At 42.4% G+C, this 24,384-nt stretch overlaps 3 protein-coding genes across 11 annotated transcripts in view; 2 read left to right on the top strand and 1 right to left on the bottom strand.

The window, feature by feature from the left end:
- abcc8 (ATP-binding cassette, sub-family C (CFTR/MRP), member 8) overlaps positions 1 to 9,908 on the top strand; it is a 50,528-nt gene extending 40,620 nt beyond the window's left edge. For all 6 annotated transcript variants that reach the window (XM_065956683.1, XM_065956682.1, XM_065956685.1 and 3 more), the window contains 13 exons: positions 850 to 1,016; positions 1,502 to 1,729; positions 2,992 to 3,084; positions 3,447 to 3,549; positions 3,944 to 4,057; positions 4,808 to 4,928; positions 5,107 to 5,237; positions 5,337 to 5,415; positions 5,586 to 5,694; positions 6,366 to 6,469; positions 8,567 to 8,700; positions 9,241 to 9,303; positions 9,630 to 9,908. In XM_065956683.1, coding sequence (XP_065812755.1) covers positions 850 to 1,016; positions 1,502 to 1,729; positions 2,992 to 3,084; positions 3,447 to 3,549; positions 3,944 to 4,057; positions 4,808 to 4,928; positions 5,107 to 5,237; positions 5,337 to 5,415; positions 5,586 to 5,694; positions 6,366 to 6,469; positions 8,567 to 8,700; positions 9,241 to 9,303; positions 9,630 to 9,767 — 1,584 coding nt within the window. In that variant the 3' untranslated portion in view covers positions 9,768 to 9,908. The remainder of the gene's footprint in view (positions 1 to 849; positions 1,017 to 1,501; positions 1,730 to 2,991; positions 3,085 to 3,446; positions 3,550 to 3,943; positions 4,058 to 4,807; positions 4,929 to 5,106; positions 5,238 to 5,336; positions 5,416 to 5,585; positions 5,695 to 6,365; positions 6,470 to 8,566; positions 8,701 to 9,240; positions 9,304 to 9,629) is intronic.
- Positions 9,909 to 10,046: 138 nt separating this feature from the next.
- kcnj11 (potassium inwardly rectifying channel subfamily J member 11) lies at positions 10,047 to 12,254 on the top strand. Its single transcript, XM_020641471.3, has one exon. The coding sequence runs from the start codon at positions 10,881 to 10,883 to the stop codon at positions 12,039 to 12,041; it is 1,161 nt and encodes a 386-aa protein (XP_020497127.1). The 5' UTR covers positions 10,047 to 10,880; the 3' UTR covers positions 12,042 to 12,254.
- A 634-nt stretch (positions 12,255 to 12,888) lies between these two features.
- Positions 12,889 to 24,384, bottom strand: part of mob2a (MOB kinase activator 2a) — a 58,155-nt gene continuing 46,659 nt past the window's right edge. For all 4 annotated transcript variants that reach the window (XM_020641509.3, XM_020641493.3, XM_020641501.3 and 1 more), the window contains exons 2-5: positions 20,294 to 20,454; positions 18,205 to 18,298; positions 15,135 to 15,259; positions 12,889 to 14,689 (exon numbers count right to left, since the gene is read on the bottom strand). In XM_020641509.3, coding sequence (XP_020497165.1) covers positions 14,370 to 14,689; positions 15,135 to 15,259; positions 18,205 to 18,298; positions 20,294 to 20,454 — 700 coding nt within the window. In that variant the 3' untranslated portion in view covers positions 12,889 to 14,369. The remainder of the gene's footprint in view (positions 14,690 to 15,134; positions 15,260 to 18,204; positions 18,299 to 20,293; positions 20,455 to 24,384) is intronic.

The raw sequence follows: 24,384 nt of genomic DNA, 5'->3' as shown, positions 1-24,384 counted from the left end.
CTGCATTGTTAACGCTTTCAGGCCACAGCAGCTGTTACATGATTGTCATGTTCCTGGACCAAAGAAGGCTATTAATAGTTGGAAGTGTGTGTGTGTGTGTGTGTGTGTTTATGTTTGTGTATGTGTGTGTGTGTGTGTGTTTGTTTAGCCTGTGAGTGTCCGACCTTTGAACTAAAATGACAGGTCACATTTCACACAGTCATGCAGAGGCTTAAGTCAGTTGGGTCTGACAGCAGGTTAAATTGTCCTTCTGTTATATTCAGACAGTCCTCTCATCTCCTTTTCACCTTTATCTTTTACCGTCTGCCACACTCACACTGAGGGTACAGTCTAATGCAGAAGTAGTGTTGTACTCTGTGTTTGGCTGAGCTTCAGAGTCTATTTTCTGCTTTATCTAATCTACACTATGCTTTAAGCCATGTGAGGATGCTCAGAAGTTCTGTACTGATGTTGGACACAGTCCTTCATATCACTGACAGCCTTCTCTCTGCAGGCTGCTCTGTGCAGGCTGCTCTGTGCAGTGTATTCAAATACCATCTAAATTGAGATGGTCCATATTATTTGTACAGTAACTGTATGTTTTTTACATTTCTTACAACACAAATTAAATTGTGGGAAATCAAATCACAAAAGTAAGTAGGAGGCAAACTGAGCAGAAAACAGGAGAGAGCTTTTAGAGCCCTACAGGATCCTGTCACGTTAAGGGAATCAATTTTTAACCCGCCTAATTAGGCTTATAATTACAGTGAAAGCAAACTGAGTGACAGGGAGGCCCCTGCTCTCCCTTTCTCTCAAACATACACACACAGTTCAAGTCTTTAATCAGCATGTGCCTCTCGTTCTGTGCAGGACTGCGGTTTCAGTCATTCGTGGTATCTGCTTGTGTTCAGCGGGCTCTGCTGCCTCTGCATCGTCCTGTGTCTGGCCACCTCCGTTGCTGTGGAGTGGACTGGCCTAAAAGTGGCCAAGGAGCTCCACCACAACCTGCTCAACAAGATCATCCTGGCTCCTATGAGGTGAGATGTGTCAGAGATGTGTCAGAGATGTGTCAGAGATGTGCGTGCGTGCGTGTGCGTGTGTGTGTGTGTGTGTGTGTGTGTTAAAAGGATCATTTAAAAGAGGAAACAGAGTTAAAAGCCATTTTTCGCCCCATTACTCAGAGCACCATCTGCTCTCCATTACACATAACCTAGGAGACTTCACTTCCATAAGACCGCTCACATGCTCATAACAAACCTACATGTACTGTAAACACACTCACACACACACAGCTGGATAATTGATTACATTACACATGAGAGAGTTTAGACAAAACCAGCTGTTTGAGAAGATTCTTGATAAATATTGTTTTTTTTGTCAGTACTGGAAAATTTAAAATGACTTTTTGGGGAATTTGGATTAAGATTATTTTGTAAAAAATGAAAAAGAAATTATGAAAAAGAAATATGTTATCTTTCTGAAGACACAGATTCACTGATATGCACTGCTTTCCACCCTGCAGGCTTTTTGAGACGACTCCTCTTGGCAGCATCCTCAACAGATTCTCCACAGACACTAACACCATCGACCAGCACATCCCCACCACCCTGGAGTGCCTCTCTCGCTCCACCCTGCTGTGTGTCTCTGCTCTGGGCGTCATCTCATACGTGACCCCTGTCTTTCTCTTCGCCCTCCTGCCGTTGGCCGTCACCTGCTACTTCGTACAGAAATATTTCCGTGTGGCCTCGAGGTGAGTCAGACGGAACAGGTATCAGGTGTGAAGTTGTTTAACGTTCTATAACTACTCACATGTAAAATAGGGTGAGTTTTAAAGAGGCTCATTAATGACTCCACACAGATCTATTCCACTTCTCCCGATGAAAATTACATTTTAAATAATTTCATCATATCCACTTTCCTTCCTCCAGCTATTGTGGAGAAGGCTTTGAAGTTAATTGGGGGAGTCTTTATCTGAATGACTGAATTGAATACTGATGTCTCTCTATGAGATTTATGAGACCATCTTAGAAGACTGGTTATATCTATATTGCCATTTTTAACGCCTGTACAGTCAGACGATGATTAACATTTGTTTGACATTTTCCACTTTAAAGACTTGATTAGTGATACACTAAGTTAGAAAGCATGATGATTTTTGTGTGTGTCAAAAACACTACTCACACATGAACAGGACCAAATCAGCAAAAAGACAAAAGGTACTGCTTGTATACAACTGAACAGGTCATCACAGGTGCTTTAAAATGACATGCAGAGGGGGCGCTGGTGGTGCAGTGGCGCAGTGGTTAGTGCACACGCTCCATGTATGGAGGCTATAGTCTTCCAAGCGGGCGGCCCAGGTTTGAATCAGGCCTGTAGCTCCTTTCCCGCATGTCTTTCCCCGCTCTCTCTCTCTCTCCCTGATTTCTGACTCTATTCACTGTCCTATCTCTCCATTAAAGGCACAAAACGCCCAAAAATAAATACTTAAAAAAACAAAAAAAAAAAAAAAATGACATATGACAGAGAATAAATATGTCAATGAAACAAGATCTAATCAAACACTTAATAAATAAAATAAATAAAACAAGTACAAGTTGAATAAGAGTCCTCAATTACAGTCAAAGGATTCTACATGAGGGATCAGTGCTCCTGTGCTAATTTTAGCCATGAAATGAAAACAGGCTATAATGCATAAATCTATAGTCAATGTCTGTCAGTTATGAAAATAACATGTAACAAGTACAAACACATTTCATTTGACCATGTCCTTCTGTTTAACTACATTAACGACTTTGTACAAGGCTGATACAATGTGACCACGGATATCAAAGTCTGAAGTACTCAGGAAAACACAATTTGGTGAAGTTTAAAAATGATAAAGGAAGTAAATACTGCTTCTTTTATGGATTTCAAACTCTTATCTTCATATAACCACATTATCTACCTAAATCTGTGACCTTTGACCCTTGTTTGATATTTGGCTCTTTCCTGTGTCCTGTGTGTTTTCATCAGGGACCTGCACCAGCTTGAGGACAGCACCCAGCTCCCTCTACTCTCCCACTTCTCTGAGACAGTGGAGGGTCTCACCACTATAAGAGCCCTCAGGTAAGTATTACCAAGAGGTCCATCATCCTAACTGAATGTGCAGTAATGAAAGAGGGTTATTCTACAATATTTTACAAGATATATAAGGTCACAGTTCTTCTCCACTCAAACATGTGCTTATGTGCTTTTTTCTTGGTATTATCATTTCCATAAACTGTAGAGTGTAAATTCACTTGTGTTTGTTTTCCTTTTTTGACTTTTTCTTATCTATTCCTCGAGCCAACATCTTTAATGCAATGTCCTTGTTTGCTTTGGATTGAAATGATCCAGTAAGGTCGCAGATAAGCAGCAGAGTGCAGGCAGGTGGACTCTCGGGACACAGAAGCACATTTAAAAATGAGTCATGTCTTTTGCTTTGGCAGGTACGAGCCGAGGTTCAGACAAAGGCTCCTGCAGTTCACTGATGCCAACAACATCGCCACGCTCTTCCTCACAGCAGCAAACCGCTGGCTGGAGGTCCGCATGGTAAAGATCTGTTTACTGTTTAATTCTTCAGCCTTCATATCGGCCATGTTTGTCAGACAGAAGCTGTTTCAGTGCTTTGTTGCTGGGTAACTGCTCCCCCTGTTGGGATCATAAAAAACTGAATGTTTTATGGACTCACCACTGATATGATATTCTCATGTTGTGTTTTTTATGAAACAATGCATGCCTGCTGCTCACAGCTCATTTAGCTTTCATGTTTGGGTCAGGGGAAAACACTCAGATCATTATGGATTCATGCTCAAAGAAAACATGCAGGGCTTTCATGCAGAGTCCTGTGCTAAATGAATCCTCAATAATAAATCTATTTTAATTTGTTTACTCATCCAGAGCTGCATTACGTCCTCTTTGTACATCTGACATTGTCTCTCTGCAGGAGTACATCGGAGCCTGTGTGGTGCTGGTAGCAGCTGTGGCCTCCATCACAAACTGTCTCTACAACCAGCTGTCTACCGGTCTGGTGGGGCTGGGACTGACCTACGCACTCATGGTGAGACGTGTGAATGTGTGTGTGTGTGTGTGTGTGTGTGTGTGTGTGTGTGTGTGTGTGTGTTTTACTCGTGTTTACCTGAAGTCTTTAAGAACACATAGGTGTTTCTTTAACAATATTTAAATGTCACATTGTACTTCAAATAAATGTGTATTTTAGAATCAAGAGTTATTCTTAATTTAAACATGTTTATGAATGTTTATACAAATTATAAATTGTTCGAGTTATAAATTGATTCCTTGATTATATTGAATAAACAACTTATTCCAAAATCCACAGAAATACCAACTGACACAAACAATATTTAAAAATCGCAACATTTTTATGTTTTTTTAAAGATGAAGGAATCCATAAACTTAGAGACATTTTAATAATACAACTGATTAACATATTTTCAAAGTTTGGTTGTATTCAATTCAAATTGCTGTACATTGAGATTCTTTGCAACTCTTCATCCACAAAACAAAAAATCTCCCAGATCGTTTGTTACATCAGAAAATCATCACCAAGCTGTTTCTCCTAAAAAGTTCTGTTGAATGAAGGATTTCAAAGGACTCTGATGACACACGCTGCAATGAACAGTGTCAGGATTAATGATTACAGAAAATGTATATTTGATGAAATCAAATTAATTCTTCTCTGAACTCTATTGTCCCCAAAATGCATCATTGATTTATGTATGAGAGAACTCATTACTCCAGTGTGAGCCTTTAGTGACATTTACCCTCCTCCTCCTCTTTCATGTTTCAGGTATCAAACTACATGAACTGGATGGTGCGTAACCTGGCAGACATGGAGGTGCAGCTCGGATCAGTCAAAAGGATTAATGGTCTGCTTAAAACTCAACCGGAGAACTATGAGGGGCTGCTCAGTGAGTCACACTACTGTACAAATTGAAACCTTTTTCAGCAGACAGCAGCCGTACAAAGCACATCACACAAACTGTCTTTCTGAGGCTGAAAGTTTGGGGATTTTTTCACTATTCCTGAACACCCATCACAATTTACTCATGTGTGCTATCAAAGTGCTAATGTTTGTTTGTGTCTCAGCTGTGTCTCAGGTCCCTGACGGCTGGCCCCGACAGGGAGAGATCCAGATCCAGAATCTGAGTGTCCGGTACGACGCTACGCTGAAGCCTGTGCTCAAAAATGTCAACGCACACATCAGCCCTGGGCAGAAGGTAAGCAGACTGAGGAAACAAGGAGTAAATGCAGGGAAATATGAAACATCAATGACTGAACGTTGGTGACAGTGAAGAATCAGGCTGGTTTGTTTTCAGGTGGGAATCTGTGGCAGGACGGGCAGCGGCAAATCCTCGTTCTCCTTGGCCTTCTTCCGCATGGTGGACATGTTCGAGGGTACATTAAAAAAACACTTGTATTAAACAACTGAATATGCACTTAATTTAAAGACATATTCAGATACAACAGCAAAGAAAGGTGTATTAATTGATTTATAATATTTTATTTTAATTTTGCACTTAATGTGTTCTGTGTGTGGTTTGTTTTTGTATTTTTTAATTTCATAGGGAGGATTGTAATCGATGACATCGACATTGCCAAGCTGCCACTGCAGACCCTGAGATCTCGACTGTCCATCATCCTGCAGGATCCCTTTCTGTTCAGTGGGACCATCCGGTATGATGACCTTCAATAGATCATCCTCACTAGAGCATCAGTTTTAGCAGCAGGGCGTCTCATCACAGGGGTGTAGACTCAAAGCATTTCCAGTAACACAAACACATTGGCACATCAAAGACACTTATCTGAAGCTGAGTGGAGCTGAGGGTGAGAAGATAAGGGTGAATCTCCTCTGCAGAGGTTTAATTTTAGACCTATGACAAACTATGTAGTGGAGAGGAATAGATTTGATGAAGCTTTGTGATGTTGTCAAACTTCAGTTTGAGATATTTCAGTCTTATCATATGAATTTTATATTTAGTGTAAGATGTATGACAGTTTGGAGCTGACTATCAGTAGGGTTTGGAGATTTCTCAATGAGGCCTCAGCTGCAGGACAGAGCAGAGGGAGATCAGGACTCTCCTGATGGATAAAAAAAGTGCCGTCAATTAAAAAGATGTCACATATTAATTTAGTGCTGCAGCTCAAGTTGACTGTTTGCACTGGTGTAAAGGTTTTACGCCATTCAGTGAAATATTCATTATGCAGTCAAAGCATCACTGCTTCAAATAGTGTTTAATGAAGTGAAGGTGTATTGAAGGTTTTAGTTTGAGGAGAAGTAATGGAGCTAATAAAGTCCTCTTAATGTGTATCTACATGTTTTTTGGTGTCTCTGTGGGTCTGGTTAGGTTCAACCTGGACCCAGAGATGAAGGCTACAGATGAGATGCTCTGGGAGGCTCTGGACATCGCTCAACTCAAACAGGTTGTTAAATGTCTTCCAGGAGGCCTCGGTGAGAAAATCAGTTTTAATTAGATTTGTTTTGTGTGTTTGTGTGTGTGTATGTCTTTGTGTACATTTCAATGCCACATTTGGTGCTGCTCCTGATTGTGACGAGAGAAAAACAATCTTAATAAATATTGGACAGCACCTAATGTTGTTGCAGAAATTCACAAGAAGCCATGTGATCATTTAGTTCTGTTTCTATCTTGTGTAATTCTCAGGTCAAAATTTAAATTTGCCCAACACAGATAACAATGACTTAATCACATACCAAACTTTGGGCAAAACTAAAGTCTACCTCCATTTATAAAACATCTTTGTTATAGAGGAGCACTTTTTTTTGTTTATGACCCAGAGTAAATCATGTTCACGTAACTTCAGTTCTGCTAAACATCATTTATCTCTAGTTTAATTAACATGTAAACCATTACATCTTCTTAACATTAGCATGTGAGCATGCTGATTGTTAAAACTGACACACTTGTGCTCTCCAGTAATGCACACTATTATTCAGTTTAACTCCATTACAGTATACAGTTCACACTGTCATTGTTATTTCAGTATAATCATTGTTAATAATAAGTGGTAACACATCTGTGCAATAAACCCTACAACTCCTCCATTTGTTCCTAGTGATCTTCACATCTGTTAGCTGCTGTCATGTCTCTAGACAAAGATCAGCTCACTGTCTCAGAATACAGGAGCAGGAATGTGTGCAGCCATCATGGACAGTATCAAAGGCACCTTATTGTCAGCTGACTTCTGACACAGGAGAGATGCAGACTCTTCTGTGTCAGATATTGGCTGTGAGCCGAGTGACTCTTCAACCCTCAAACATGATGAATGTTTGGTATGTCTATGTAAGGGGGGGGGGGCTCCTCTCTGCAGGGTCTTACTTTAGCTTCTGCTGCTCTGTGATTTATCTCTCAGTAATTTTAGTCTCAGATGTCCTCTGTACTTCGGTACTTGTTAACTTCTCTGGTGGAACTACAAACTGCTGATGAGAGACATGCCTTCACTTTTCTTGTGTGACACTGATACTGATAGTTTGTGTGTGTGTGTGTGTGTGTGTGTGTGTGTGTGTGTGTTAGTGTCTGACATGTTAGGCCTGAAGCCTCTCACTGAATTTCCCTCGGGATCAATAAAGTATTTATCTATCTATCTATCTACTTTAGCTTACATTCACTTGAGCTAAGAGTTCAATAAGATATTGATCAGCGGCCACTTTATTTTGCACTTTAATTTAATTAAAGCAACTTGTCAGAGTAGAGTTTTATGTTGCATACAAAGCAGAACAGTTCACTGCAGTGAATCAGGAAGTCTTTTACTGCTGTGATGGGGAGGTTTCTAAAAAGAAAAGATGTACAGATATTGAATTTATCTTCATCCTACAGTATACTTGTTCATTACAAGCAATCATTTATTTAAAAAATAGATATTTTTTATTCTTTGTGATAAAAAGATGTGTTGAAAACAGCTGATCTTTGAGTGTAACTTTATGGGAGGCAAATAAATAAAGTAACATCCAATGATACTTAAATTATATATTTATTTGTTAGTATTTTGAAATTCAGCCCTCATCCTCTATCACCATATAAAACTTGTCATGTGGTTAAAACCTCTCTCTCCTACCTTGTGTCCTGTCTGTCTTGATGTATTTTAATGGTTAATGGGTTGTACTTATATGGCACTTTTCAGTACCTTAGGGAGAAATGTGGGACCCAAAGTCTTGTCCAAGAACATTTCAACATGACACAGTTTTCTGAAAGAGGACAGCTGACTGTACGACTGAGCCACAGCTGCTGAAGAGTCCAATAAAGATGACAACAGCTAAAATAATCAAAGTCTAATGAATGCCATGATGGTGAACTTTTGTGAGAAGGAAATCACAATTTCCATGCAAAGATTGGAAACCACCACGATCATGGTGGTTTCCGTTTAACTTTTAAGTCCAGACTTTGTAGGGACTATAAGTAAATGTTTTTCAAAGTTTAATTCAATGACATATTCAGCTTCTATTTTCAGGATGAATTCACTTCATTCATTTTTTGAAGTATCATTTTACGACTCTGCTTATATGTATGGTTTATGTTTTGTTTCCCTTCAGATGCCATGGTGACAGAGGGAGGAGAAAACTTCAGTCAGGGTCAGAGACAGCTCTTCTGTCTGGCCAGAGCCTTCGTCAGGAAGAGCAGCATCCTCATCATGGACGAAGCCACAGCATCTATCGACATGGCAACGGTGAGTGCGCAGCAGTGCTGTGAGTAGGTGCAGTAGCGATAGGGAGGATCATACATGATCGATAAATAGAATTTGGTTTTCAGTCAATTTTAATGATCCTTCTTTATAGGATTGTTCATGGTGACCTTTCAGCTTTAGAAATAATAGGAGGATAAGAAGAAAGCCAGAGTGTAGGAGAGAACAAAGAAAGAAGTGGAAGGAAAATAGCCAGAATTAGCCAGAAGGGAGTCTTTGTTAGCAAATTGCTGCTTCTTACTTAAGACCCTCAGGTCAAACATCAGTCACAAAGGGCCACATCTCTACCATACAATAACGCAACTGCACTGCCCTCAGGGAAGCACAGTGGAGCGTCTAATCAGGGCCACTGAGACAAAGAAGAAGAGAGGCGACAGTTTGGAAAATAAGCTTTAAGGAAGTGTTTTTGTTCCAGCATTAAAGGGCGCTGTATTTTCATTTTTCCTCTTCATTACTTTTATTGTTGACCTTGATTCTGGAAACTATTAAACCCTCCTATCTCTCTCTCTCCCTCTGTCCTTACAGGAGAGCATCCTGCAGAAAGTGGTGATGACTGCATTTGCTGACCGAACAGTGGTTATTATAGCAGTGAGTCTCTCCCCCACACTGGGCCAGTGCAGTATGCATTTACAGGGATGTGTGTCGCTCCCCCATTTCCCCCTTAAGAGTGCTGCCATTCATCGAAAAAAAAAGGATGAGGTAGAAAAGTAGGAGGGGAGCCTTCACTATGAGTGGGCATTTTGCTGAACCAGAACCTTGTATTTCCCCTCTTACTCCAACATCACAGTTGGTCTCATCTGTTTAGAAATGATTGAGCAAAGCGTTTGTGTGATAAAGCATTCGATGTAAGTCTGGTCAAAGTTACGCAACTTTGTGTGATGCCTTTCTCCGTGTTTTTCCACTCTGCTGTGCAGCATCGCGTCCACACCATCCTGAATGCTGACCTGGTGATTGTGATGAAGCGGGGGATCATCCTGGAGTACGACAGACCCCAGGCCCTGCTGGACAAGGAGGACAGTGTCTTCACCTCCTTTGTGCGAGCAGACAAGTAGCACAAGAGGAGAGATAAAGAAATATTTAAGACATTCAAAGTGCAATTGTCTCATGGAATATATTCCTCGTATTTTTTAACCATGTTGTATTATATTTGTACATAAATAGTAGATTCTTTGTTAATAAAACATAAATTATCATTGATTTGTCTGTTATTTGGAGTTGTTTTGGAAATAAGACTGAGAATAATAGTTGAAAAAAAGAAGTCATGTTAATGTAAGAGGCACAGGGAGGGGATGTCACAGGGAGAGGCCAGGACTGACATCTGATATAAGAAAGTTACATGGATGCCAGCAGAGGCCAGAGGCCTGTACATAAAGGCTTTGAATTTCGGCTATGGTTCTATATGAAAACCTGAATCTTGTTTCTGTGGCCCACTTTCCATTCATGTAAGGTTAACACACATAGCCTGAGGATAATTAACTGAGTGCCCTATATTTAACCCTTTACATATTCAGGGTATGAACTACCAGTGGTATTGAGACTGCACTCTTCACAGATTTTACTGCGTAATGTAAGATCCCTCTATTTAGCGCCCTCATCGAGACTCACAGCACAGAGGTGGGGGAGGGAAGGACTGCCTCTCCCCCTCACAGAGGCTCCATCTCACGTTACCGAGCTATAGTCAAGTGGAAGATTCAGCACGGAGCCAAATGCGCAACTAACGCCTGCCTGCTCATTCAGGTGATAAAACTCCGCTCAGAGACCCACTACGCTCCCGCGTTAACATTTGACATCTGACTTAGTTTCCTTTGCGCTCGAGGCCGCGGGGAGTGAGCATCAGAAGGTCGGTTCACGATGAGACAGGACGGAGGGGCACAGCTATGCCCGGCTTGTCTTTGTCGTGAGTGACGGCGGCAGCTGCGGTGCTGGAAGAAGATTCCCCTCATGGGACTTCGTGGTTTAGAAGCGCCTGATACGGAGGCGACGCGAGGAGCGCGCATAGCTCCAGAAACCGTGCGAGAATAAGACGCTACTTCTTTCGCCCTGAAGGTGCCTCGGTGCCTCCCCGGTCGGCAACGAGAGGGGAAAAACATTTCCATTTCAGCCTGGCAGAGACGAACCGGTGCCATCCGAGCCAAAGAGCTGTGGTAGCGTAGTATGGGAGCGCTATGTTGTCCAGGAAAGGACTCATTCCTGATGACTACCTGCTGACACGCCTGGCTGAAGATGTCCAGCAGCCAAAGTTCAAGGCTAAAGCGGGGAAAGCTCGCTTTGTCTCCAAGAATGGCACCTGCAATGTGGCGCACACAAACATTCGAGAGCAGGGCCGCTTCTTGCAGGACGTATTCACCACCCTGGTGGATCTCAAATGGCTCCACACGCTCATCATCTTCACCATGTCCTTCCTGTGCAGCTGGCTTCTCTTCGGGATGGTCTGGTGGCTCATCGCCTTTGCGCACGGTGACCTCTACCAGAGAGGAGACGACTTTGTCCCGTGCGTAACGGACATTCACTCTTTTTCCTCCGCCTTCCTTTTCTCTATAGAGGTCCAGGTGACCATAGGTTTCGGCGGCCGAATGGTCACAGAGGAGTGCGTCTCCGCTATCATCATCCTCATCATACAGAACATCGTTGGACTCGTCATCAACGCCATCATGCTCGGCTGCATCTTCATGAAAACGGCGCAGGCCAACCGGCGCGCGGAGACCCTTATTTTCAGCAAACACGCGGTGGTCTCTATCCGAAACAACAAGCTGTGCTTCATGATCCGCATTGGGGACCTGAGGAAGAGCATGATTATCAGCGCCACCGTGCGGATGCAGGTGGTCAGAAGATCCACCACGGAGGAGGGCGAGGTGGTGCCTCTGGACCAGATCGACATCCACATGGATAACCCGGTGGGAACCAACGGGGTCTTCCTTGTATCCCCTCTCATCATCTGTCACGTGATTGACAAAGAAAGCCCTTTGTACGAGCTATCCGCCACTGACCTGCTGCAAGAGGACATCGAGGTGATCGTGGTGCTGGAGGGGGTGGTAGAGACCACGGGCATCACCACGCAGGCTCGGACTTCGTATGTGGGGGAGGAGATCCTGTGGGGGCAACGCTTTGTGCCCACCGTGTCCGCAGAGGACGGCATGTACGCGGTTGACTACTCCAAGTTCGGTAACACGGTGAAGGTGCCCACACCGTGCTGCAGCGCCAAGAAACTGGACGAAGGAGGAGGCATCGCTCAGTTTAAAGTGAACGAGGGCGTCACCTTGCGGTCGTCTCTGAGAAAGCGGCGCGGTGGAGCGGTGGTGCGAAGGTCAAAGATGGACAGTCATTGAAAGTGCTGGCCTTCGTGAATAATCTCAAAAGTTTGACAGTAATAAATTATAGAGTGCTATTTATTTTTTAACAAAATAATATGTCATGCGCACAACAAGCTTCTTAACTCAGGGTCAGATCGCACTGATTGGTTTTTTTTTGGATGATTTTTTATAGACAGGAATGAATGAATGCATGTATCTAACAACAATAAAGGAGAATGATTCATGTCAGGTGTGTTTTAGATGGATTTAAAGGGACAACAACATCACAAAGACAGGGGACTCATAAGCAGAGCCTGACTTACTCAAGTTCTCAGGCACACATTCATTTTAGAAATCATCATAAAATCTAATAATTATCCAGCCAATGAATATTAATAGAATCACCTCAGTTCAGTTATTGAAGGATATCCAGAAATTTTTTCAGATGCCAGATGCACTTAAAAAGACATCATTTGGGCATTTCGAGCTGACAATATCAACTCATACATTATGACCAAATCTTAAATAAAATAAAATGCTAGTATCTCACATGATTTAATCTCCAATCACACAATCCTACATTTCCCACAATGCACTTTTAATCACATTTTATTTGACCCCTTCCTTATGTCAAGTTTTCAAAACAGATTTTCTTCTGTTAGATCTGTAGTCAATAAACTCACACACGATGACATCACTATGACATCATCAGGATCGTTTGAGAGTTCAGAGGTATTACAGAGAATCCAGACAACACGTTCACAGGCTGGAGACTAAAGTTCCCCTTTTAAATAAGGATCATTGTTATAAGGCTGCACGACACACTTGTGTTTTTCCTCCTGAATATTTTGCACAAAATTCAGACAAAACACACAGAGGCAGGTTGGCATTTCTCTCTTTTATTAGATTATAATCCGCAGAGCTTAAAATATTAAATTGCTTTTAACTTAGTTAATAATTAAAATACATAAAAACGAGAGCCAGAACTGAACAACCCTGCAAAAAAAAAAGAATTAAAATAAATAAAAAATGAGAATTATAAACCCAATCCTCCTCCGTACAGAGGCTATGTCTGACAGAACCCGCTTGTGATTCTTTGTACAGTAAAGTCCAAGCAGACTGTGCATTTTCTATACATGTGTAATGATACCATTATTGTTGTTATTTCTCAACTAATTTTCCTCTGATAATCTTTTTAAAAGCAAATTTGAAGGGACAGTTCATCACAAAAAGAGATAGAAGTGGAGATTTTTGCACTGGGAGTACTGGTGACTGTTCAACAGCAAAGCAGCTCCACCCAATCTCCTCTCACCCCCTCCTCTCTGCCTCCCTCTTTCCCTCTCTGGGCCTGCAGACATTACCTCATGTCTTTGTCCTTCTGTGGGTGTAGCTGGTGGTGTTGGTAGTTTCAGGGGTCGTTGCTGTGCTCAGATTCAGCTTCACGCTGACACCAGTCTGTCTCGAAGTATCCACTCTGATCAGATTTAACATCTAGCAAACAATCTTTATATTCTCTTCTCTGTCTCCCTGTTTCTGTGGAGATTTCCTCTTGCTTGCTGCCCTCTACAGGTTGGCTTTGGGACATGTTTGTTAGAGGAACATCGGGTGATTCTGTGACAAAACTGAAGTGAAACACGGCCTGTCATAGGAAGGACAGAGCGGGTGATGGAGGGGACAGAGAATGAAAAGAAGAGAGGAACTTCTCCCCGGCAGCAGTGACGTATTCTCTCAGGTCCTGAGTAGGAAGCGCTTTAATCATCCCCCACATAAACAACCCAAACAGTGATTGGCTAGTATCGCCCCATCAGGCAGTAACGTAGCTCCCTACTGGCCAGCGCAGTGGCCATTCTCCTGCAGGACGAGCCTGCAGGCAAGCAGAGATGCCTCTTCTCCACACATCAACAACACTGTACAATAGTAGGTCGAAGCAAAGCAGAGCCCCCCTCCTCTACTGTATGATACAGAGGATGGAGGGAAGTGAGGAGCCCTCCGCCCCAACAACAAAAAATAAAACTGAATAAAACTCCAACAAAATAAAAGTGAAATAAAACCAAAAATAAAACATACACATACTTTTTTGTTCCTAGTTTAAATTGCAGAGAAGATGGGAGGGATTTGCCCCTGGGAGGAAAGCTCACGCCAATTCCTGCTGGCGTGACAAACCCCTCCCCGCCACCCCAAACCCCGGAAAACCCTCCCCCCTTCCTTCCGGCTGGTTGGTTGGTGTTGTAGCGAAATATAAGGGAAGTGGAAGGTCTGTAAGTCCTGCTGGCACTGAGGACAGGGGCCAGGCTGTCTTTCCTTCTCTCCTCTATCTTATCTTCTATCATCCCCGGGGCTGCTGTCTCGCCGCCGCCCCTCCGCTCATCTCTCTGTCACATGGTTTTGTGCAGAGGGGGAGGGTGCTGAGGCAGGGGCAGAGGGGGCTGGGGTGGGAGCTGGCGGCGGGGCCGGGGTGCAGAGGACTTCGGACAGGTCGTCCATGATACAGGTCTCCTTTGGGTCGACCAGGTTGAATTCCCTTACGAAAACGATGAAATGTGCATACAGAGTGTTCAAGTGGCCCTGCAGGTCCAGAGCCACCGTCTCTTTAAAGTGCGCCCAGTAGAGGTGAGCCAGCACGTGGAATAGGTACCGGCAGATCTTTTTTACCAATGACTCGAACGAGTTGGGGAACTCTTTGCCTGGAAAGGAGAAAAAGGAATACAAAAGCAGACTGAATTAGGCACCAGGATAAAACTAAATATGAGTCCACTACAAAGCTTTTTATATTATAGTATTATTATTATCATTATTATAATATTATATTATTTACATGTGGATCTAAACATCTCTCTCTTTTTCTTTTTTCTGCCGTAGACAATTTAAATTTAAAACTGTTAAATGAATCACAACATATGAATCTTATTTCTAGACTTAATACATTCATTTTTTACCAACTAAAGTATTGATCTATAACCTTAACAGTTATTTAGAAAAACAATAGTGATTTGAGGCCCTAAATAATATCCCTATACCTATTGTTGAACAAAAACTGCTGTAATTGCGTGTGTTTAACAGCAGGGGGCAGCAGTACAACATCTGTAGCTCTGCATTGAGAGCAGGCCTGCAAGCAGAGATAAGACGTACCATATTTTGTAGGAAAGATTTCCTCGTCTGTGACCAGTTTCTGACAAAGACTCATTACGAAGTCGACGTATTGTGGAGCAGTGCATTTTGTCTTCTTCCCCCTCTCGTCATACCAGTAGTATATTCTAGAAATGAGAAAGACAAAAGAAACATTAGGATGGTTATGCACATAGATGTTGCAAAATAACAGCAGGATATTAATACACAAACTTGAGACACTGTTTAATTAATCAAAGTTGTTTGTTTTAAGGAATATGGTGCTGTTCAAAAAACTAAAATGAATTAGTCCTCGTCTTCTTCATTCAATCAGAAAGAGAAACAAGATGCAGGTGACTTATGCAACATAATTGTCTTATTAGACACCTGGATCTGTTTCCTCATTGAGGGAAAAACCTAGACCTCTGATGACGTCCCACTTACTGGCTGACTCTGATTCGTCAGAGATAATAATAACTGTGTCATGTGTTGGAATGCAACACTTCCTTATTCAGACATCATGTCTTCATACTTTTTGTCAAGCAGACTTTGTTTTCCTGGTTTGAAAATATTCCCTGCTGTCTCATTCATTGAAGGGACACTGAACCTGGTGAGACAATCCCAAGAGAAAAGTTGAGCCAACTGACCAAAGAGCTGTAAAGGTTGATGAATAAGCCGATGAAAGGATGGAAAGAAAAGTGCATAAAGGTGGAAGTGTGAGGATTTGTAATGTCAGTCTGGCCCACACTGCTGAGGAATGAAAAGCATCCACATATCTGAACCCTTCAGGACCAGGACCAGACTCTGATAATACCCTTACTCACACAGGACCAGACTGAGCAGTGTGTGTGCAGGAGTGACTGAGTAAACTAGATACAAGCCTTCTTCAATCCTACATGAAGACATCAAACTGATGCCATATGCAGAACTAAATACAGCTAAAGACGACTGTTCATGGACACAAGCGTTGGGGCTTGATAGTATTTTAGTCTTTAAAAATGTTTTAAAGATTAAGTTTCAGTTGTTTTTGTTTAATTTAAAAACTTGATTTTTGTTTGATTTTTTTTGGGGAACAGGATGCATTCAGATCACTTTGTAACATATGAAATGTTTAAAAAGTGTTTTTTTTTTCCATTCATTAATCATTTATAACTTCTTCTTTCCTCTTTAGCCTCTGCAGTATTTTAAGTCTCCTTTAAGAGGTGATAGGGCTGGTTGTTGGTTCTGCCAGTCCAGTGGTTATGAAATGACATCATGGCAGGAACAGTGAGACTGTACAGTGTGGTGACAAACAATATGTTGCTTTTGATTCTGTGTACTAGAATACAGATTTCGCAGGACAGGTTACATGTTTGTAACACTCTATACGAGTACTAAAGAAAGTTTTGACAAAGCATTATAAATCTTATTATAAACTCAATCCAGGATGGAAGCAGCTAAAGCTAGTGAGTGAGCACATTACCACACACCTCCCTCTCTCTCCACCCACCCGCACAAAATGAGTCTAAATAGCTACCAAATGGTTCTGTTCCTCATAGCTCATGGAAACATTTTTTTTTCCAAAAATAGTGCTGAGCTCTGCCTCTGGGCAGGGGCACTGACGCTGCTCTGACTGTGTCTCAGTCAGTCTTTTACCACAGAAGGGGCGCGGGTGCCAGCTCCTCCACATGCAGGGAAGGGTGGGGTCTCGGGTGTCAGGCAGAGGAGATATGATCATAAATGGTGAGGCTCATCTTTGAAACAAGACGTTGAATCTTCAGCGGAGATGAACTACAACACTTTATGAAGACATTTGAAAAGTCAATAGACAGAGCTAAGAAAAACACGATCGGCTCTGCTCTCTCCTCTCTTCACACACCTCGGCTGATGCACTTCTTTTTCTCACGGTGCAGGTTTTTAGCAGGAGCTCAAGGTGACATTAGTGGAAAAATCCTCTGTTGACTGAGAGATCAACTCATGACGTGTTTGTCTCTCACGACAAATCTGTCATATGTGTGTCATTCCAAACAGGTAGTGTTGTCTCTCGTATTTTTGTACGAGGAGAATGCGTGGGTGAGACAGCAGGTGATGTGTGTGTAGTGAGTGTTGTTGTTTTCTAAAAGAGTGGGGGATCAGGTTTTTCCAGCCTGCAGTGAACACAGGGGGAAAGAAGGACTCTCTCTAAAGACAAGGACTCACATATAGAGTCGGCACCCCGCCCTGACAGGGAGAACTAGTTTAATAAACCCTTCCAGTTAGTCTCCTCCTCTCTGTTAGCACTGCTGCTAGAGGTTTAAGTAAAGCAGAAGGGTGAACATCATTAGTGTACACAGCATCAATTAACCTCCTCTAGAGAGAGAACTGAAGCAACAACATCCCTCGAAAAACATTTTTTAAGACTCTGGGATATGACTAGTCGTGTGAATCTTCAGATATGTCAGATTTCCATACCTTAATGGCCTGAGTCAAAGTGTAGATACTATCTGAGGAAAGACTTTAAATAAAACTAATCTAAAAGATCGACACATGACGTAATGTTTTTGCTGTCCTTTACCTCAAGTGCTCCACCTATGTATGTACTCTAAATCTAATGACTAACCTTATAATGACATTAACAACACAATTGCAATCATCTGGTTCCTGGTCAGTAGACAGGTGATCCTTGACATGACACAAACAACAGCCTGAAGAAGCAATAAAGCAATAAAAGTGTATCCTAAATGTATCTGTCACTGAGGGTAGGAAAATAGACATTTGGAACGAAAGAAAGACAACAGAGTTGATTTTTTTGAGCGGGACAGCTAAAGGGTGATAGCGGATCATTCAGATGAAGACAGCCTTAAAGAGGTGAATTCATCTTGAGAATATGTGCTGCAGCAGAGACACAGTAAGTGTAGGAATAAAAAAATGTGCAACACTGATGCACCACAGCTGTGAACAAACATGGAGCTCTCTGCAGCAAATTAAAGCTGCTCAAAGAACCAAAATGTTTCCTCGGATCAGGGAAACACTCCTCCATGAATTAACCAACGGGACACCAGATTTCAGATAAATAAACCAATGGGCCAAGGCAGGTGAGCCATGAATAATCCAAAAAGCGTTGGAGGTTACTTACGTGTTGCAGGCCGTCATGGCTTGACAAGTGTCCCCAGTGCAGAACTCTGAGATGGTGCTGTACTGCAGGTTGATGAGATTGAAGAATGTCGTCGCTGTGGCACAAACGAGAGGGGGGCAGAGTGTTAGTGTGTGAGTTTAATCAGGATCTTTAGCATCAAATCACAGAGGGGCATTACTGATCAATGTGAATGAATGACTATAATACCACCAGCACTTTAAAGTGGATAATGTGTTTAACGTCACAGTCTCATGTGGACACAGCTACAGTTCTGCACATTGACAGCTATTTGTATCTGTGATCAGTGGGACAGTCACATGCACAGGTCACCACAGCCTTCTACAGTGTTTGAGCTGCAGAAAAGAATAGAAAATGGGAGGTGCTTTTAAGTTGTTTTTTTTTTAAATGTCACTTCAAAAACTAAACAGGTTACTTCTGCCACAGGGGAAACTCTCACACTGTGGAGTAAAACAAGCACTACACGCACATGTGGGGTCTATTAAGGGAGAAACAAAGCATCTCCAAGTCAAAAATATTTGTTTTGTTTGTGAGAAATATGCAGACTGAAGAAATCTTTCTTGTTAGGTGACATATGTTGAATTGCATGCCTTTCTTTGCAACAATCTATTTTTAAACCTGAAACAACATAAGGGGTGAACTGTAAAGACCCTCCTCTGTATTTGGGCTGAACAAAGTCAACATAATCATTTAGCTGTCATAAAACATGAACGAAAAGGCTTTCTTATGAAATATTGACACTGCGAATAATACATTTGGTGCTGCTGATAAAAGTCAAATAAATGCGTCTCTATGAGGTGGAATGTCTTCCCTTTTGTTGGCTCCAGTGACTGCTGCTGTCTTCATGTGACTTCCAAATATTGAGTGGTTACTAAAGGCCTATAAAATCTTTCATGTAACAATGGCTCTCTTAGAAATCTGAACACAGGTTGATGACTTCCAGTCAGGTCGAGCAACATAATATATCACGCTACAATGGATGTTATGTGACGTTTTTCTTCTACATGGAAGGAGCAACCCTAAGGACACAGATTCACGAGTTGTGAAGTCCTACAGTACCCTACAGGACACTTTCCTGCTAAACCCCCCCCCCCCCAAAAAAAAAACTAATAGAAATATGAAGTTGGATAACACATATGGGGCACAATAAAGGATTCCAATCATTATTGATTTGGTAAAATCATTATTGATCTGTCTTTATGTTCTTGATCAAGGCAACAAAACCAGCATTGTATCAGCATCTGATACAAGTCGATTCAGGCCAGCTTATATAACTCCCAATTTCAACACATTAACATGTGAAAACATGCTGCCATCTGTTTTATATGAGAGAGATTTATCAGTCTAAAATTAAAGGCAGAGAGGAATTTTCCCCCTCACGAGCACCTGGCCACTGTGGCTCTGTAACCAAAACAAAGTCAGGGAGACAGACACAAACAGAGAGTGTCATAAGATCGATCAAGCAGCCAGGTCTCTGCAAGGTTTACAGAACTCCAGAAAGTATGTTCATATGACAGCAATAACTTACGAAAGGAGTTCAAACAGTGAAGTGAAGCCGGCAGTAAACACTGGTGTTGAAGTGAGTGTTGTCACTGGGAACACACTCATACGGTGCCAGGCCTGGATCATGTTGAGGGCTTTCAATTGTCAGAGTCTCCAGCATTGGGAAACAACCAGTCATATCCAGAAGTTTCAACTGATATGGAAAGTCATTTGAACCCCCTGCAGAAAATGTCTTTTTTAAAGTTTATTTTAGGGGGCTTTTATGCCTTTTATAGAACATAGGACAGTGGATATAGTATGAAACCAGGGTGAGAGTGTTAGAATGACACGCTGCAAAGTGTTGAGGGTCAGAGTGGAGCCCTGGGCGCCCACTTTGAGGATTATAGCCTCTGTTCATGGGTCACGCAGTATAACCGCTGGGCTATGTGGCGCCCCAGTGAACTTTTTATGTCATAAATAGGATAAAAGACTCCTTATGATTGCTTTTACAGGCTCGGTAGTGACAGAAAATGTTAGATGAGGCCAACAGAAACCGCTCCTAACATTGACAACCATCAAAGTCACTCACTATTGCTGGCAAGCCATTCGTTGAGGTCTATCTCTCTGGGCAGCACCACCAGCTCCTTGAGGTCAAAGTCCACCACACGGATTTTTGTGTACTCTAGCTCCAAGTACTGCTTCTTCTCTTCTGCTGGAGGCTTCTTTCCATTTGGCTTCGTCTTCGACTTCCTGCAATACAGAAAGAAATAAAGGACCGGTTAAAGAAATACAAATGACCATCCAGACTCAAAGTGTACACAAACACTGGAAAAAAACAGCACGCGCCAGAAATTATTGCCTTTCATTAAACAGTGTGTATGCACATCAGCATGCAATGTTCCGTTCATAAAATCAAAATCCACCTTAAAATGTGTACTTGTAGATCAGCCACATATTCCACAACCTACACGCCAACATTCACCCATAATTCATCAATGCATAGCACATCATGGATGAAGATACATAAAAACATTAGCTGGCATACCACTCTTTTTTTTTTGTGTTTATGAATCAAGGCGACAGGAAGACATGAAGACAACACATTTCTAACAAGAAAAGTCAGTAGGTGACATCATTTTGATGCTGCATTTTAAATAATATTAGATTATATATTTTTATATTGAAAGCTACTTGAAGAGAGGATGGCTCACAGGCACATGTATAAACAGAACGGCCGGCTTGAATGATTTTGATGACAGGGATCGGTCAATATCAATTTTTTGTTTAGTGAAATTAAATGTGTCAGCGGCATCAAAATACCAACTGGCTTCATTTCACCACCTCACCTTATTGTTGCCAGTTTCCCTGTCCTCCAAAATGTTCGTATGCATGCGTCAGAGTTTGCTCACCAGTGCACATAATTCATTGTTTAATTTATTTTAGATCACAAACTTTGCATGGGAAGTGGGGTACGACCGTTTCAGGCCCTGTTTTGTGTATTCTCAATGTTTATAAATCAGATCAGGGCAATAAAAGAGTAAGGTGTTTACTATTTGATTTGATCAAATCTGGACCATAATGGATGTATTTTCTGTTTAATCAGACAATGTTTAGAATGAGAGGCAACTTCATGTATGTACTGCTGTCATAGGAATTTCATAGACAGTCCTACAACAGACAGACATATAGACAGTCGAATACTAAATGACATGAAATGTGGAGGAGAAATGAGTACAAAGGGAAGAACTGCTTAAGGACAGAACGTTATGTTCATCTAACAGGCTGTGCTCCAACCCAGGGGCACTAAAAACAGACAACTGAATGTCTTACCTGCAGAAATATCACAGAAACAAGTTACAAAACACAAACCTTCTGCCAAACTGAAGACTCGTCAATCTAAAACAGGCCGAACAAAGAGCCCTCTGTGTCTGTACCTGACCCAACTCTGGCCTCTGACCTAAAGCTCGCTCTATAGCTTCCCCACAGACGGTCGTCCCCAGCTTCTTGTACTTCCACTGCTAGTTTTAGCACGGGAATGTTATATCACACTCTTCATGCACTTCCAGGGCCGTAACCCCCCCCCCCCCCCTTCACCCTTCAGCTCCTTGTCTGTATCAGTGAGGGCAGGTCAAAGGTGGAAAGTCTTGAGATTTATAGACAGAGGAAGTATAGTCTGGAACAGTTGTTACAAAATGAATATCATCACCTGCTTCATGTCTTTGAAAGTTAAAACTAACAAAAGCCGAATTGATCAGACGTTCCTTGTCCTGTTATGACCTGATTGTTACTAGAAAACTTTTTCATGGCTCTGCTGCCACTGTTTGGGTTTGTTTAAGAACAGGGAGTTTCAGTTTACTCCCAGAATTTATTGTGCGTTTGTTGACCCTCCGCTGGTCTTGCACTCACTCCTTCTATCTCCAGCTCTCATCCCTCCTCTCTATACACCCTCTTTATAAACACTTGGCCACTTTTCCACACACACACACACACGCGCACGCACACGCACACACCTTTATTCCTGATAGACATCGACTCTCAACTAATGAGGAGAGATTATCAACACTGTTTCTCACCTGAAATGCTGCAGCTATCACTAGACTTAGCAGGAGTAAGGGGATTACATTCACAGTCTGCATACAGGCATCATTTGAAATAACTAGATTCAAGAGCAGGAGGGGAGAAAGGAATGAGAGGAGGAGGTGGATCGAAACAGACCCAGCTGATATCCATGGGAACTAATAAACACTTACAAAACATGACAGCACTAAGGAGCACGAGGCCTATTGGCCAGAGAGCACAGCGCTCAAAAACCCTCTGGAGTTTAATTCCCCCTCTCTCCAGGAAGCATCGCACTTCTTTCCAGCTCAGCAAACAAAGAGAGGCATGTCAACATGTGGATGAACACAGAGACTACAGCGCTTTACTTAGTAAATGTTTAAGTTCCCCGCCTTCTTTGCACGCCTGCTGTTGTCTGATTTAGCTGTCAGGAGAAATGCTGGGCTGTAAACTGCTTTGAAAGATTTGAATAGACCAACACTTGTACACACACAAACACACAATGTTGCTCAGGTTCTCATTTGCTGGGTAAAGATTCATTGAGGTATCCAGATCGTCCCGTCAGGCAGCTCCTCAGCATATTTTGGCCTCATTGAAAATCCAAGGACACTGCAGATTACACTCCTGGCTAATTATTAATGAGTGTCCACTTTCTGTTTCACCTCTTCTCTCGTTCTGCTCTCTTTGGTGGTTGTTTTTTAACTTGTCTTTCTTGAGGCTTGTAGGCATTTCTTTTTGTGCTCTCCTCTGTAAGGCTGAATGCTCACCTGTCCAAACAGTCTATTGTTCAGGGTCAGAATGAGCCTCAGGCATCCCTGCCCTCCTCTTTTCATCTCTTTCTGACCTTTCCCTTCATCTTTCTGTCTAACTATTAACCCATCTCACCAGCTTCCCAATTACCTCACTCCATGACCTCTAATGTTTTAATTACTGTTCCTTCTAAAAATTCAGACTCCTTCTCATGCCTTTCTTATCACTGTCTGCTTCCTACTCCCCCTTCAAAATCAGCCCAACCCCCCCCCCCCCCCCCCCCCCCTTTCCTGCTCATGAGGGTAGAGACAGATTCATGTGGTCCGTGTGGTTTTCTGCTCTGTGAGCTACATGTTCCATCATGTGAAAGAGCTTTACTCAAGGATGGAGCCTCATCCATAGATACCGTCAGCTCTCGCAACTTTTCAAAGGCTTTGCTAAGCTGGATGTAGAAAAAAAAGGTTCAGCTCCTGTGAAGGTTCAAGTCAGTTCTTCAGCCCCCCCTCCCCTTCCTCTTTTCCCTTTGAAAACATTCTGTTTCACTGAGCTATTTCCTGCTTCTCTCCCTCATGTTCCATACAAACGCCTTCTCCGTTTTTTTTTGCAAAGATTTGAGTGGAAAGGGAGGTGAAATTTTGGAGCCATTAGTTTATTTTTGGATAAAGAAAACTTCCTTCATGCCAGTACTCCTCCCTTCTTACGTACATAGCTCGACTTCACAACACACACACACTCACAGCTTTGTCTGTTCTTGGTAAAGTTCTCTCAGGCAAGTCTTTGCCATAAAAGGCAGCAGATGCCTCTTTCTCCTCACCAGATCAGGGCAGGCTAAAAGGCAGGAGTGGAGGGGATCTGAGGCCAGGGCCAGGCACATGTCTACATACTGGGGGATGGAGGGTGGAGGGGGGGGGGCAACACAGCCTGCCTGGCACCAACATGAACCAGTTTAAAATACAGACTCACAATCCGGAAACCATGTTAGACTCCATGAAAAAACGAAAGTCTACAAAAGGGCCATGGGAAAATCACGTGCGCACAACTCATGTCGTTTGAACTTTGCATGCAGGGTTGGAGGGTGTGAAGCAGGAAGTCAGGCGTGCTGGCGTTTATCTGCAATAAAGCACATTAAGGAAATAGGGTTGTATAGTTAGGTGACATGTAGGTCAGGGCTTCTGAGTTGAGGAGTGATTGGCCCGACATCTGCTCACCTCCCTCTGTTAGTCCCTCTCCTATCCCTTTCACTTTTTCCAGCAACACCACCTCCCCCGTCACTTGTGCGTCTTCACTGACCACCTTTCCTCCTGTACACAACCACCAGCTGACACAGTTAATGCACAGAGACTTCTTCAACACACACGTCAGTGCCTGTGAAGC

This window comes from Labrus bergylta, chromosome 7 (assembly GCF_963930695.1).
Source record: "Labrus bergylta chromosome 7, fLabBer1.1, whole genome shotgun sequence".
NCBI classification, from domain to species: Eukaryota; Metazoa; Chordata; class Actinopteri; order Labriformes; family Labridae; genus Labrus; species Labrus bergylta.
This window is presented reverse-complemented; position numbering and strand designations above follow the sequence as displayed.

Coding starts and splice junctions, on each gene's coding strand:
- kcnj11 (XM_020641471.3), top strand. CDS start 10,881: ATGTTGTCCAGGAAAGGACTCATTCCTGATGACTACCTGCTGACACGC.